Here is a 13,242-nt window from a genome sequence, read left to right as displayed (position 1 = left end):
CGGTGCCGCGGTGGTTGCCGGGATATCCGCCGGAATCGAGGTCGCCGGGCGTTTGGAATCATTTCCGGCGTGTGATCGCTCTTTCCGCTGCAGCCTCTAGTGTTTTAAAACCGCTCGGACACAATGCCGGATCCTGTGGTGGAGAAAGTAGTCGTTCACCCGCTGGTGTTGCTGAGTGTAGTGGATCACTTTAACAGGTAACAAGGAAAAGAAAAACGGGCCGGGGTTGGGGTTTGGTGTGTGGAGGGCGGAGACCCGGGGAGGGCTTGTGTTGTACTCGTTGAGCCGCTGCGGGGCGGGTTCGGGGCCTGGTCTTGCAGACGCCCAAACTGCCAGGAGCACCACCGCTGCTGAGTCACATTGACAGCACATTCCTGAAACCTGACCCCGAATGTGTAACGTTACAATTCCTATCTAAATTTATATATTTTTTTTAAAAACTGGATCTCTGTAATAATGTAATCCACTGAAGATGATGCGACTGACTAGTTTTAAGAACATAAGAATCAGGAGCAGGAGTAGGCCATACGGCCCCTCGAACCTGCACTGTTATTTAATATGATCATGGCTGATCTACCTCAACTCCACTTTTCCGTCCGATCCCCATAGCCCTTAATTCCCAAATATCCATCAATTTCAGTCTTGAATATATAGGCTCACTGACTGACTGAGCAATGACAGCTGGGGTGGAGAATTCCAAAGATTCACAACCCTATGAATGAAGAAATTCCTCTTCATCTCAGTCCTAAATGGCCAACCCCTTATCCTGAGAATGTGATCCCTAGTTCTAGACTCTCCAGCCAGGGGAAACAGCCTCTCAGCATCTACCCTGTCAAGAAATAGCCTCTAGGAATCTTATGTTTCAATGAAATCACCTCTCATTCTTCTAAAATCCAGAGCGTATAGGCCCATTCTACTCAATGTCTCCTCATAGGACAACCTTCTCATCCCAGGAATCAATCGAGTGAACCTTTGTTGCACTGCCTCTAAGGCAGGTATATCCTTCCTTGGGTAAGGAGACCAAAACTGTACACAGTATTCCAGGTGTGATCTTACCAAAGCCCTGTACAATTGTAGCAAGACTTCCTTACTCTTGTACTCCACCCCCCCGGCAATAAAGGCCAACATATCATTTGTCTTCCTAATTGCTTGTTGTACCTGCATGTTAACTTTCTGTGTTTCTTTTATGAAGAATCTCCCTGAACACCACCATTTAATAGTTTCTCACCATTTAAAAAATATTCTGTTTTTCTATTCTTCCTACCAAAGTGAATAACCTCACATTTCCCTGCATTATACTCCATCTGCCACCTTCTTGCCAAATCACTGAACCTGACTATATCCCTTTGCAGACTCTTTGTGCCCTCCTCACAGCTTACTTTCCCACCTAGCTTTGTATTGTCAGCAAACTTGGATCATTACACTTGGTCCCTTCATCTTAGTCATTAATATAGATTGTAAATAGCTGAGGCCCCAGCACTGATCCTTGCAGCACCCCACTAGGAATAGCCTGCCAACCCAAAAATGGCCTGTTTATTCCTACTCTTTACTTTCTGTCCATTAACCAATCCTCTGTTGATGTTAATGTTAACCCCAACCTCTTGAGCCCTTATCTTGTGTGGCACCTTATCAAATGCCTTTTGAAAATCCAAATATACTACATCCACTGGTTCCCCTTTATCTACCCTGCTAGTCACATCCTCAGAAAATTCTAATAGGGAAATCGTGTTTGACAAATCTTTCATAAAACCATGTTGACTCTGCCTGATCACATTATGATTTTTTTAAGTGCCCTGTTACCACGTCCTTGTTAATGGATTCTAGCATTGTCCCGACGGCTGATGTCTGGCTAACTGGCCTGTAGTTTCCTATTTTCTCTCCCTCCTTTCTTCAATTGTGGTATAAAATAACTTTCTAATTGAGCAAAAATCCTTTAGTTGCATTTTCAATTAAATCAGCATGATTATTAAAGTCCCAGGAAGAAAATTAAATCGGTTGCCTGTTAAAATGTTGCAAGTACGACAACATTTTTTAAGTCAGAATTTGCAGAGTATGCACAATATTTAGTTTAATTAATCTTTTTAACTCATCCAGTTAATGAAATTGGGAACTCCATACAAAATGCAAACCTGGAACTGCTGCGTACTTGGGCTGCCTTTTGTTTTTAAAAGTCACATTTTGGATTGCTAGTATCCTTCTCTCAAATCATATGACTGCATATTTAAGGACTTTTTTAAAATTCAGATTTCCACTGATAAATTTACTTTTGGGAGGGGGATTGGTAAAAATGGGATTTCTCCTCCGTTTAAGAGGGGAAACCCCTGAAATTTTCCATTGTTTTCTTACCAAAAAACCTGTCTGAGGGTGTGCACAAATTTCCTCTGAAACGCCAGTATGTACGTTGATTCTATATGCATGGGATTTTTAACAGGAACAGAAAACGAATGCTGTGCAATTTGGTACTTTTTAAGGAGACTATCATCAGTTACTGCTGTGGAACATAGAATCAGGAGTAGGCCATTCAGCCCCTCAAGCCTGTTCTGCCATTCAATTAGATCTTGGCTGATCTGTACCTTAACTCCATCTACCTACCTTGGTTCCTATTTTGCCTTACAAAATATGTATCAATCGCTGGTTTGACATTTTCCATTGACCCTAGCTTCAACAGCTATTTTGGGGGGGGGGGGGGGGGGAAAGAGTTCCAGATTTTCAATACCCTTTCTGTGAAGAAATGCTTTCTGACATCACCCCTGAATGGCCCAGCTCTAATTTTAAGGTTATGCCACCTTGTTCTGGACCCCCCCCCCCCAACCAGAGGAAATAGTTTCTCTATCAACTCCTTTAATCATCTTAAACATTTCAATTACATCACCTTTTAATCTTCTATACTCAAGGGAATACAAGCCTAGTCAATGCAATCCATCCTCAAAATGTTAGCCCTTTTGAGGGCTTTAAATTATAGCAAATGTCAGTCTTTCATTTCTAGTTTATGTATGGAGCATGGACAGCAGTACATTGACACAGTTAGCACACTGGTAGTCCCCTGAAGACTCAGGACATCAATCAAAGGTTGATTCGAGTCGCACTAAAAGTGAACTTACAACTTTTTTCCCCTGCATAATCTCTGACAATTTTTAATTTCCCAACATCATAGTAGCAGGAATCACAACAATAAACATGATTCTTCAATTTTGATTTTTTTTAAAAAACTATCTGGGGATTAAGTGAGAGTCTGATGGTGCGTGCCATAAAATTGCTGTCTTGTGAACTGTATGAAAAATAGGTTGTCGTTCAATTTTTTTTAAGTCCATTGCTTATTTTTCTCAGTTTTTGTGATGTTCAAAATAAACAGATTTTCTCCAAATTTACTTGGTTTTTTGGGTCCACTTATTTTTCTCTCCTTTTTTAACACCTAAAAATAAAACCCTAAAAAAAATACAGGTTTTAAAGTTAGACAGAAAAACTAACTTTAAAAGTTAGCATATTGCTACTCCCAGCATACCGAAACAGAACATGTAATGCTCATAATCTCTGGTGTTAAATGGAATGTACCCATAATTGGACACCTTCGTGCATTGTGTCTGTCGGATTATAAATAACAAGTGTGTTTTGTTCTATTTTGTGTCACACATTCAATGAGTAACTGGTTCTGTTGCTCTCTCCCTTCCCCTGCCCCCCCCCCGCCCCCCCACCACCCAAAAAACATACACCTGATCATAAAGACTAAAAGTTCTGATTTATGTTCAGTACTTTCATTTTGTACAAACTTTTGTACATACTAAAAGATAATATTTGTTACTGTACATTGTTTTTGAACCTTGGGTAGACTGTAGAAGGACATTGACCTACTGGGGTAGATTTTCAGCTTTACCACCCAAGCGTTAAGCATCACCTGGGTGAACCGCAAAAAGGTAAATCAGGCGGGAAGGATCGCATGCTGGTAACAGAATCCATCTGATTTTCCTTCCATTGAAATTAATGGAAGGAAAATCCGATGGGTTCTGTAAGGGGCGATCCAAACTCCCCGCCAGACTTTCGTTTCTACTCTCTGCACAGTCAATTTTAAAGATTAACCATGTTAGCCATGACCTGTTAAAATGAAGAACATATTGCCGATTTTCATTTTTTTAAACAAATGCTTATTTTTATACAAATATTTGCTCTAAAGTTGTGTACAAGCCAGTCTTTTGGGCTGTGAACCTAACCCAGAGCTTTGGCTGCCTAATTTTGGAGCCAGGATGTGGGACTGTGTAAGCAATTGCCTATAAATTTAGCTTAATCTTGGTAGCAACAAAGAAATCAATCAGGGATTCAGACTGTTTCCTGTTATCATGCTGGTGCTGTCATTTTGATTTTTGTGTTAATCTGAACAGGAACTGGTACATATGGTTGTGTCTAAAAGAAAGAACAAACTTGCATTGATATAGCACCTTTATATACTGAAGATGTCTGAAAGTGCTTCACATCTGATGAATTACATTGTAGCCAAAAAATCAATTTCCATACACCAAGGTCACACAAACAGTAAATGAGATGATTTACTGAATAAACTGTCTCAGGTGGTGCTGGTTGAGGGAAGCATGTTGGCCAGGCGAACTCCCTGCTCTTTGAATAATGCCGTGAGATTTTTTACATCCACCTGAACAGGCAGACTGGGCTGAAAGATAGCACCTCCAGGCTGAGCAAAGCAGTGTCAAAGTTAAATGCTAAAGGCCTGGAGTGGAGCTGGAGCCCATAACCTTCTGACTCAGAGTATTAACGACTTAGGCAAGCTGAGACTTAGGGATGGGGACAATTGTGTGTATACAAACTTAAAATGCTAATTACATTCACAAGTATATTCAATGGAGGCCAGATAAGCTTTTGTTGAAAATGCGCGGCGGGCTTGAAATGCAGAAAGTGGACAATTTTGTTTGCTGAATAATATCTTTGATGTGGTGATGGACTGGGGTGGACAAATGTAAGGAGTCTTGCAACACCAGGTTATAGTCCAACAGTTTTATTTGAAATCACAAGCTTGCCCTATCTCATTACACAAATGGCAGCAAATACAGTAGTGTTCAAAATAAATGAAAAATCAGAAGACAAATGTGCTAGTTCTGTTGAAAAGGTCGTGGACCTAAAATGTTAACTCTGTTTCTCTCTCCACAGATGCTGCCTGACCTGCTGAGCGATTCCAGCACTTTCTGTTTTTATATTAGACAAATGTGCTTATTAGTTTTGATAAGGTGGCTGGTTATAATTAGTGGTATATTACAGATTTGAATGAAAAATTCCATTAACAAATCACATTTATCAAACTGGTGATCCTTATTTTTTAATAATAACCCTGATGTTTTTTTAAATCGACAATGTCATCTTTGCCACACGTTTGTGCTAAAATGTGTTAGACCTGGAGTTAACTACAATATTTTCACTACAGTTCACTACTAAGGGATGTTGATCCTTTATGAAGAAGGAAAATATTTTTTAAAAGAACCTCCTTTGGGACATTATAGTTTTCATGATTTATTTTTATTATTGGCATGTTCAGTGGGATCATTAATGCATTGCTTTTCTTAAGTTTATAACTGTTAAACTATTCATTATGGTAACTTCTCATTTTTTAATGTTCAGAATAGGAAAAGTTGGAAATCAAAAACGAGTAGTTGGAGTGTTGCTGGGTTCTTGGCACAAAAAGATACTTGATGTTTCAAATAGTTTTGCAGGTAAGATCCAAAGTTAGAGGTGATTGCAATTATCATGGATCAGCAACTATTCATTATTTAACGTGAATTATTTGTAATATTGAATGATCTGTCGTAGTCCTCAGTCAAGATCTACCACTTGGGACTAAACTTCCAATTTGGCCAGCCGTGTCTAGGAGTTTTGATGCCAGTCGTGTAGTTCTTTAATTGAAGCAATAAATTTTGCTGTGAAATAGTCTGTCCAGTTTAAATACCATAAATCCAATGTTAATCTCAGTTTTGAATAACAAACAATGCAAAATGTATTTTTTCTTTAGCTTGTTTGTATAGTTTGGTAGCATTATCCACAAAACAGTAATCTGTTCTGGTTTTGAGTGAAAAATCCCTGATTCTTTGTTTTTGGACTATTCTATACTTTACTGCATTTTATGCGTTGGGAACTCTTTCAAAGGCAGCTAGTGTAGCAGTAAATATCATGTTGACTGAACCAACATCCTTAGTGGCCAGTTATTACACTTTCAACAAAATCAGTTTTTGTAAACTTAGATAATGAGCAAGAACATTTTACATACATTTTAAATAATCAGGGTTTGCAATTTAAATTATTTTATGGGTTATCAAAGTAAAGCATGGTTATCTTTTAATCCATGAACAGAACAATTAAAGTTGTGTTAGAGAGATTTTGTAGCATCTGCCTGGCATTTCAGAACATTTTATCTTTTGAATGTTGTTTTCCATCTTAGTTCCATTCGATGAAGATGAGAAAGATGATTCAGTGTGGTTCCTGGATCACGATTACTTGGAGAACATGTACGGGATGTTTAAGAAAGTGAATGGTAAGATTCCTTATGCAGTACTTCATGTTGAGGCTAAAGCTCAGATTGTACATGCTAGATACTGTCTTAGAATCTTACAGCACCGAAGGAGGCCATTCGGCCCATTGTGCCTGTGCTAATTCTTTGAAAGCGCTATCCAATTAGTCCCACTCCCCTGCTCTGGTTACTGACCCTTCGGCCAGTGGGAACAGTAAATAAGGAGAAACTATCATAACAGTTCATGATTTTGAAATTACCTATTCTTTGAACATTTGAGTACATTTGGAACCATGTCCTCAAAATCTGTGTTGTAATATTCTGTGGCATGGAGCAGAAAGTTTACACTAAAATCATTCTTAATCAAGCTGAGTGGCTTTAGATATTGGTGCATTAACAGGTCGCTCCTGAAATCCATGTGAGGCATTGAGTAAATGAGAGGGAGGGTTAATTGGAAGGAAGGATAATTTGCTTTACCAAAGAATAGAAGCTAACCTACTTTACTCTTGTGTATTTCCTTGTGGTCAGTTTGAGTAATGTAGACTGAGGCTGCTTTTCTTGATACTTGGGTGTCAAATGGTAGGCTAATTGGGGGAAGAAAATAAACTTAAACTGAGAAATTAAATAAAAGAAAGTGTTAAATTGGAATCTGCTGTTTCAAACCTGCATTTACTTAGCTTAGAAAAATATTAATTGGAACAATCTGAAAATTCCTATCCAAGGACTGCCACGTTCAACATAGAACTTTGTAATGAGGCACATAAATCTCATTAAGTGATATTTGTGCGAATCAAGTAAAGTCAGGGTCAGGCTTCCTTTTTTTTGAAAGAAATAGATTGTGTTGATGCATTGTCATTCCTGCAGTGCTTCTTAATCAATATGATGGGTCTAATGACTGTCTTTTAACATTTATTGAAATTGCATTTTAATGGATGATTATATATCTGTCTTAGCCAGGGAAAGGATCGTTGGATGGTACCACACTGGACCCAAGTTACACAAAAACGACATTGCTATCAATGAACTAATGAAACGATACTGTCCTAATTCCGTAAGGTTTTAGATTTTCCCTCCTTTGAATAACTCTTCAGTTGTTGATGGTAAATTACACTGTTTTGGTATTCACATTATGGATGTCAGCATTTATTTTGGATGGCACACTAAATTATTTCATTGTAAAGTAATTTTAAGGGTTTAAATCTATTTGTTCTGAATACAAGCTTCCATATTTTCATTAGTTGGTGGCCCAGCTGGGTTTACATTTTTAAAAAAAGACTTGCAGTCTCTTTATTGAAGACATAATTAGATTTTTCCAAATTTGTAATTGATTTTCTCCCTTCATATGCTGGATTTATTGCAACCTGTACCTTTTTGTTTATACCTGATTATGAATTTAGTTCTTGAACAGCTGGATCTTGCAACATGCCAAAAATGTATTGCACAAACTCAATGTTCTAAAGAGTTTTTCATGGTGTGTGCATTTTAAGTAATTTTGGTGACATTTCAGTTTTCTTTTTTTAACTGGTGTTGTGCAGCATTTCACCAACGTGTTTTGCAAGGGTATATTGTACTTCTATTTGGGTGTTAGGTCAGTTACACAATTTAGACCGAGATCAATATCTCATGGGTAGGTGTACATAGTAATAGTTCTTAAACGTTTAAATTTATTCAAGCATTCAAAGCCTTAAAATACAACAAATATTTAAAAGGGTGGGAGAGGAAATGTGGCAGCTGCTTGTGTTTTAAGGTGGTCTGAAGTGAAATAGATTTATAACCTGCCAACCCTGGCTGTAACACACATAGTTCCCCTCCAAGTCACACACCATCCCGACTTGGAAATATATCGCCGTTCCTTCATTGTCGCTGGGTCAAAATCCTGGAACTCCCTTCCTAACAACAGTACTGTGGGAGAACCGTCACCACACGGACTGCAGCGGTTCAAGAAGGCGGCTCACCACCACCTTCTCGAGGGCAATTAGGGATGGGCAATAAATGCCGGCCTTGCCAGCGACGCCCACATCCCGTGAACGAATTAAAAAAAAGTAAGGAAAATGAAAGGATTCTTTGCCAAAGATGATGGTACAATTTATACGGTTGTATTTAGTGAAGTACTGCAAATACAATATGATTTGTTCCTTCAAATTTCATCTTACTGAAATTACTAGGTTAACATAGTATGGGAATATAACAGACCTTTCCATTGTCCTTTTTTTTTAAACCATAGTACATGTAAATGGCAGTCAATAATTACCCAGCGTGAAACATTATAATGTTACTTTGCCTATCGTTGTACTGTAATAAATGTTACATTATATCGATTTCCAATGGCCCAATTCCCAGTGTTACAGAAAGTAATAGCATCTTTATTTTAATCAAGCTTTTATTTTCATGGAATATAAATAATTTCTTTGAGACTAGAATAAAACTATAATCTTTTTTTTAAGGTTTTGGTGATCATTGATGTCAAACCAAAAGATTTGGGGCTACCTACAGAAGCTTACATTTCAGTAGAGGAAGTTCATGACGTAAGTACTGTGTTACAACTTCTGTAACATATATGTCACTCCTTAAAGTGTAGTGAATCATTTTGGTGAAATTTTCTTCAGTTACTAAAACCCACTGAAATTTGCGATCTATGCTTTTCCAATAGGTTTGGAATATTTCCTCAGTTGGTTTTAAAAATCATTCCATTATCAACTGAACTTGAAATTCTATCCTACTCATAAACTTAAAAGCCCAAAGACAGGACCAGGGGTTGTTCCAAGGTATTAACTCCCTGGCTTCTCCCCTCATCTCCACATTCTTGGAGACTGCTATGGTGCATTCTGCTCAACCTCTCTCATCTTCTACCCTCCTTATCACTTGGGTATTCTTCCACACATTCGGAAATGGAAATAGCACTGATCAGCATCCTTTCCATTCCTAGATGATGATCAGGGGTAGTCTGAGCAGTATTCAGCCATTGCTATGTTTTTCAGCTCATGCCAATCCTATTGATTTTTGCCAGGGTAACATTAGGGATGCTACAATTGACTTCGGTGCTCTGGGCAAAATATTATTCCAGATTTTTGTTTGTTTGCTATCCAATGACTCCTACTGGAGAGTGCGAGTGTGGATTTTGAGGGTATATGATTGAATTTGGCTGTGATGCCTTCGGTGGTAAAATAGTCTCCTACGTTTGCCATCTTGGCTTGCAAATGAAGAATGGGTATTTGGGCAGGACACCAGAGGGCTGCTGGTGCCCATACACAGCAAGAGTCAGTACCTTCAGGACAAGAGGGGAAAATATAAAGGAAAATAATTATAGTATGGTCAGTGTCTTTACTTAAAACTTCCACAAACCCAACCCAACCCAATAACAGATGAGCACTCTGATTGGATGTTGAGCTCAGAATTTACTGTGTGGTATCTCTTCAGGATGGAACTCCAACCTCTAAAACATTTGAACATGTGACTAGTGAAATAGGAGCAGAGGAAGCAGAAGAAGTTGGAGTGGAGCACTTGCTACGGTAAGCTGGCAGTGTCTGAGCAACTCTTTGCCCTCAGGCAAAATTACGTGAATTTCTTCCATCATTTCCCTTTGGTACTACTGTATTAATTGATTTTTGGGAGGAAAATTAAATCTTAACTGCATTTTTGTACCTGGGCTGTGAATGAATATGTAGTTTGGACTGTAATGATTCTGCTATCGTCCTAGTAACTTTTGTAGTTTATAATTCGATATGTAACCAAACCTGTTTATCCATCGAATTGAGCTGTAATCCACAAGTCATGGCATGGGATCATTATATTTTTTGATTTTGCATGATTCCAGCTGCAAGAATTACAATCCTGCTGGAACTTTGTAAAAGACATGGGGGTCGATTTTAGGATGGCCGAGTGGGGGCTCGTAAAATGGGGGAATCCTGGAGCAGGTCCGGAGCCAGCTCCGACCCGCCCACTTCCGAGTTCCCCGTGACGCGTTCAGGTGTGCGTGCAGCTCCTGCATGCGGGACTCCCACCAGCAATTAAAGCCGCTGGGATGACAATTTAAATACTTACCTAGTTGAGGTACAGACCTCATTAACAGGAGATTTTGGCAGAGGTGCAATTTTCATGGATCCTCGGCGTGTTTCCCGTGCTGTGGGAAACACTCCCTGTTGGAGCAGACGTGTTTCAGTCAGCAGCCAGTGGGAGATGCAAAGGAGTTTTTGACAGTTGGGGAGCAATACCTCAATTATTGCAGCAGGGCACTCTGTCACTTCAGACAAAGTTTCAGCTGCAACACTTTTGTCTTTCCACTCAATTATTTAATTTATACCTTAAACTCTGCTGTGCAAACATATTTACCTACTTTGCGGACCCCTCAAACTCACACCGAGGACAAGCAACGTCACCAGGCACGCTGTCCGCCTCCGACACGTGGAGCTCCACAACACAGTGCTGCGCCACAGGCACCTGCACAAAATAGTCACGCAACTACACATACACCCACTGTAGGGTGACCCAATGGGTAGCATCAAGTGTGGGTGTTCATGGAGAACCTCATGAAAGGGACTTATTGCACAAGCCAGTCAAGAATGGCCAAGACGTGGCAGTAGTAGTGACAATATAATATTTAATGTGAGTTGAACCAAAATCAAATATAAATAAAAAACATGACAAACAGTCAAATCCCCTTTGTGCTCACGAAACCTTTGCCTTGCGCTTCCTACTACTCATACGTGATGCATCCCCTGTGGCTGCAGCAGAGGTAGTGGCAGGTTGGTGAGGGTGACTGTGAAAGAGATGCATCAGAGGGTGAGTATGAGACAGAGCCATGAGATTGAGTGGTAGAGGTGGGATGAGAACCGGGGAGGTGAGGTTTGAGTGGGTGTGAGGAGTGATGTGATAGAGTAGTGTCTGCAGTGCAGAAGGAGTTGTGGGGTGAGGGCGGTGATGTGGAAGACAGTTTTTTTTTTCATTCGTTCATGGGATGTAGGCATCGCTGGCGAGGCTGGCATTTATTGCCCATCCCTAATTGCCCTTGTGGTGGTGAGCCGCCTTCTTGAACAGCTGCAGTCCGTGTGGTGAAGGTTCTCCCACAGTGCTGTTAGTGTAGGAGAATGAGTAAGTGTGTTCACTTTGGCTGACCGAGTTAGGTTACTGAAGCGCTTCCTGCACTGTATCCAGGTGCGGGATATGTTGCTGGTGCTGCTGACCTCCTTTGCCACCTCGAGCGAGGCCTTGGTGGCAGGCAGGCCACTTCCTCCCGTCCGCTGCGTAGAAGATCTCCCACCTCCTCCTCCTCACCCCATCCGGTAAGACCTGGAGTGAGGCATCATTAAACCTGGGAGCAGCCTTTCCCCTGGTCTGCTCCATTCTGTAATTTTGGTTCTTTGCTGCTGGAGCAGCATTGGAGGACTGCTCCTTTAAATAGGGCTCCTCCAGCTGACGGCCTGTGATGCCGGTGCGCATTCCGCCCACTGCGCAGGAAACCCAGAAGCCAAGGTAAGTGGCTTCGATTTACTCGCGATCGATTGGGGAACCCACTGATTTTACTGGGTGGGTTGCCCAGTCAACACCCCCCCCCCCCCCCCCCCCCACTCCCAGCTCCCAGCTACCAACCCACCTCCCTGGTAATATCGAGGCCATAATGTCAGATATAGGATGTTAATGCACATAATTTAGCTTCTGATAAATTGTATGCATATCCATCCCTGTACCACATGTGCATATGAATTCTTTAAATGAGTGAGTTTTAAATTGTCTGACTTTCTAAGACCAGGCTCTAGAATAAAGTTGCTTTTCTATGCTTCTGTCCCCATTGCAGAGATATTAAGGACACTACAGTGGGCACGCTGTCGCAGCGAATCACAAACCAAGTGCATGGCCTTAAAGGGCTGAACTCAAAAATTTTAGAGATAAGGAATTACTTGGAGAAAGTGGCCACAGGGAAATTGCCCATCAACCATCAAATTATCTACCAGCTGCAGGATGTCTTCAATCTACTGCCTGATGTTAATCTGCAGGAGTTTGTGAAAGCCTTTTACCTGAAGACGAATGATCAGATGTTGGTGGTGTATCTTGCATCACTTATTCGTTCAGTAGTTGCTCTACACAATTTAATCAACAATAAAATTGCCAACAGAGATGCAGAAAAGAAGGAAGGGCAAGAAAAGGAAGAGGGGAAGAAAGAGAAGAAAGATGACAAAGAAAAAGAAAAAAGTGAATCAAAGAAGGAAGAGAAGAAAGACAAAAAATAGATTGTGTAGTGCTTTTTTTAAAAAATAGAACTTCAACTTGAACACTCAAGAGGTATCGAGTGGAAATGTTAATACTTCGGCTTTCTGCAATAAAAGGGCCAAAATATCCAGCCATTGATGTGTTTGCATGGGGCAGTTTTCTGTATCTGTACAATGTACATGTTCAAAATCTTGAAACATTATAAATATTGCTTTACTAATACTGTTGTTCTAAGTCTGTTATTCATTTCTGTTTGCTTTAAGGTACTGAGAATAGTTAATGCTAAACTGTTGCCAAATATAACCTGCAATTTTTTTTTTGTCTAGGTATGAGTGTGTCCTGGCAGCTACACGGTTGAGGTATGGGACAAAAATTAATGAATTTGAATCCCACATGATTGAGAATTGCACTCTAGCTTCCTCTGGAGAATGAATATCATTTTCAATTTTGTTGACTGAGTGAATAAAAATGAAGCCAGAAAGAGATTTGTCGCTGTTAGTACACCGGCCTTTTAACTTTGCAGCCAGCCCAGATTGATG

The 13,242-nt window shown here is 40.2% G+C and overlaps 1 protein-coding gene across 1 annotated transcript; it reads left to right on the top strand.

The window, feature by feature from the left end:
* The first annotated feature begins 61 nt into the window (after positions 1–61).
* On the top strand, positions 62–12,925 carry psmd7 (proteasome 26S subunit, non-ATPase 7). Its single transcript, XM_067998081.1, has 7 exons — positions 62–197; positions 5,617–5,708; positions 6,431–6,523; positions 7,453–7,550; positions 8,944–9,024; positions 9,917–10,008; positions 12,291–12,925. Exons 1-7 carry the CDS (start codon positions 124–126, stop codon positions 12,721–12,723), a joined length of 963 nt encoding a protein of 320 aa, XP_067854182.1. The 5' UTR covers positions 62–123; the 3' UTR covers positions 12,724–12,925.
* Positions 12,926–13,242: the final 317 nt, after the last annotated feature.

The sequence above is a fragment of the Heptranchias perlo genome, chromosome 16 (assembly GCF_035084215.1).
Source record: "Heptranchias perlo isolate sHepPer1 chromosome 16, sHepPer1.hap1, whole genome shotgun sequence".
NCBI classification, from domain to species: Eukaryota; Metazoa; Chordata; class Chondrichthyes; order Hexanchiformes; family Hexanchidae; genus Heptranchias; species Heptranchias perlo.
The sequence above is the reverse complement of the archived record's forward strand: the minus strand, read 5'-3'. Positions and strand labels throughout refer to the sequence as shown.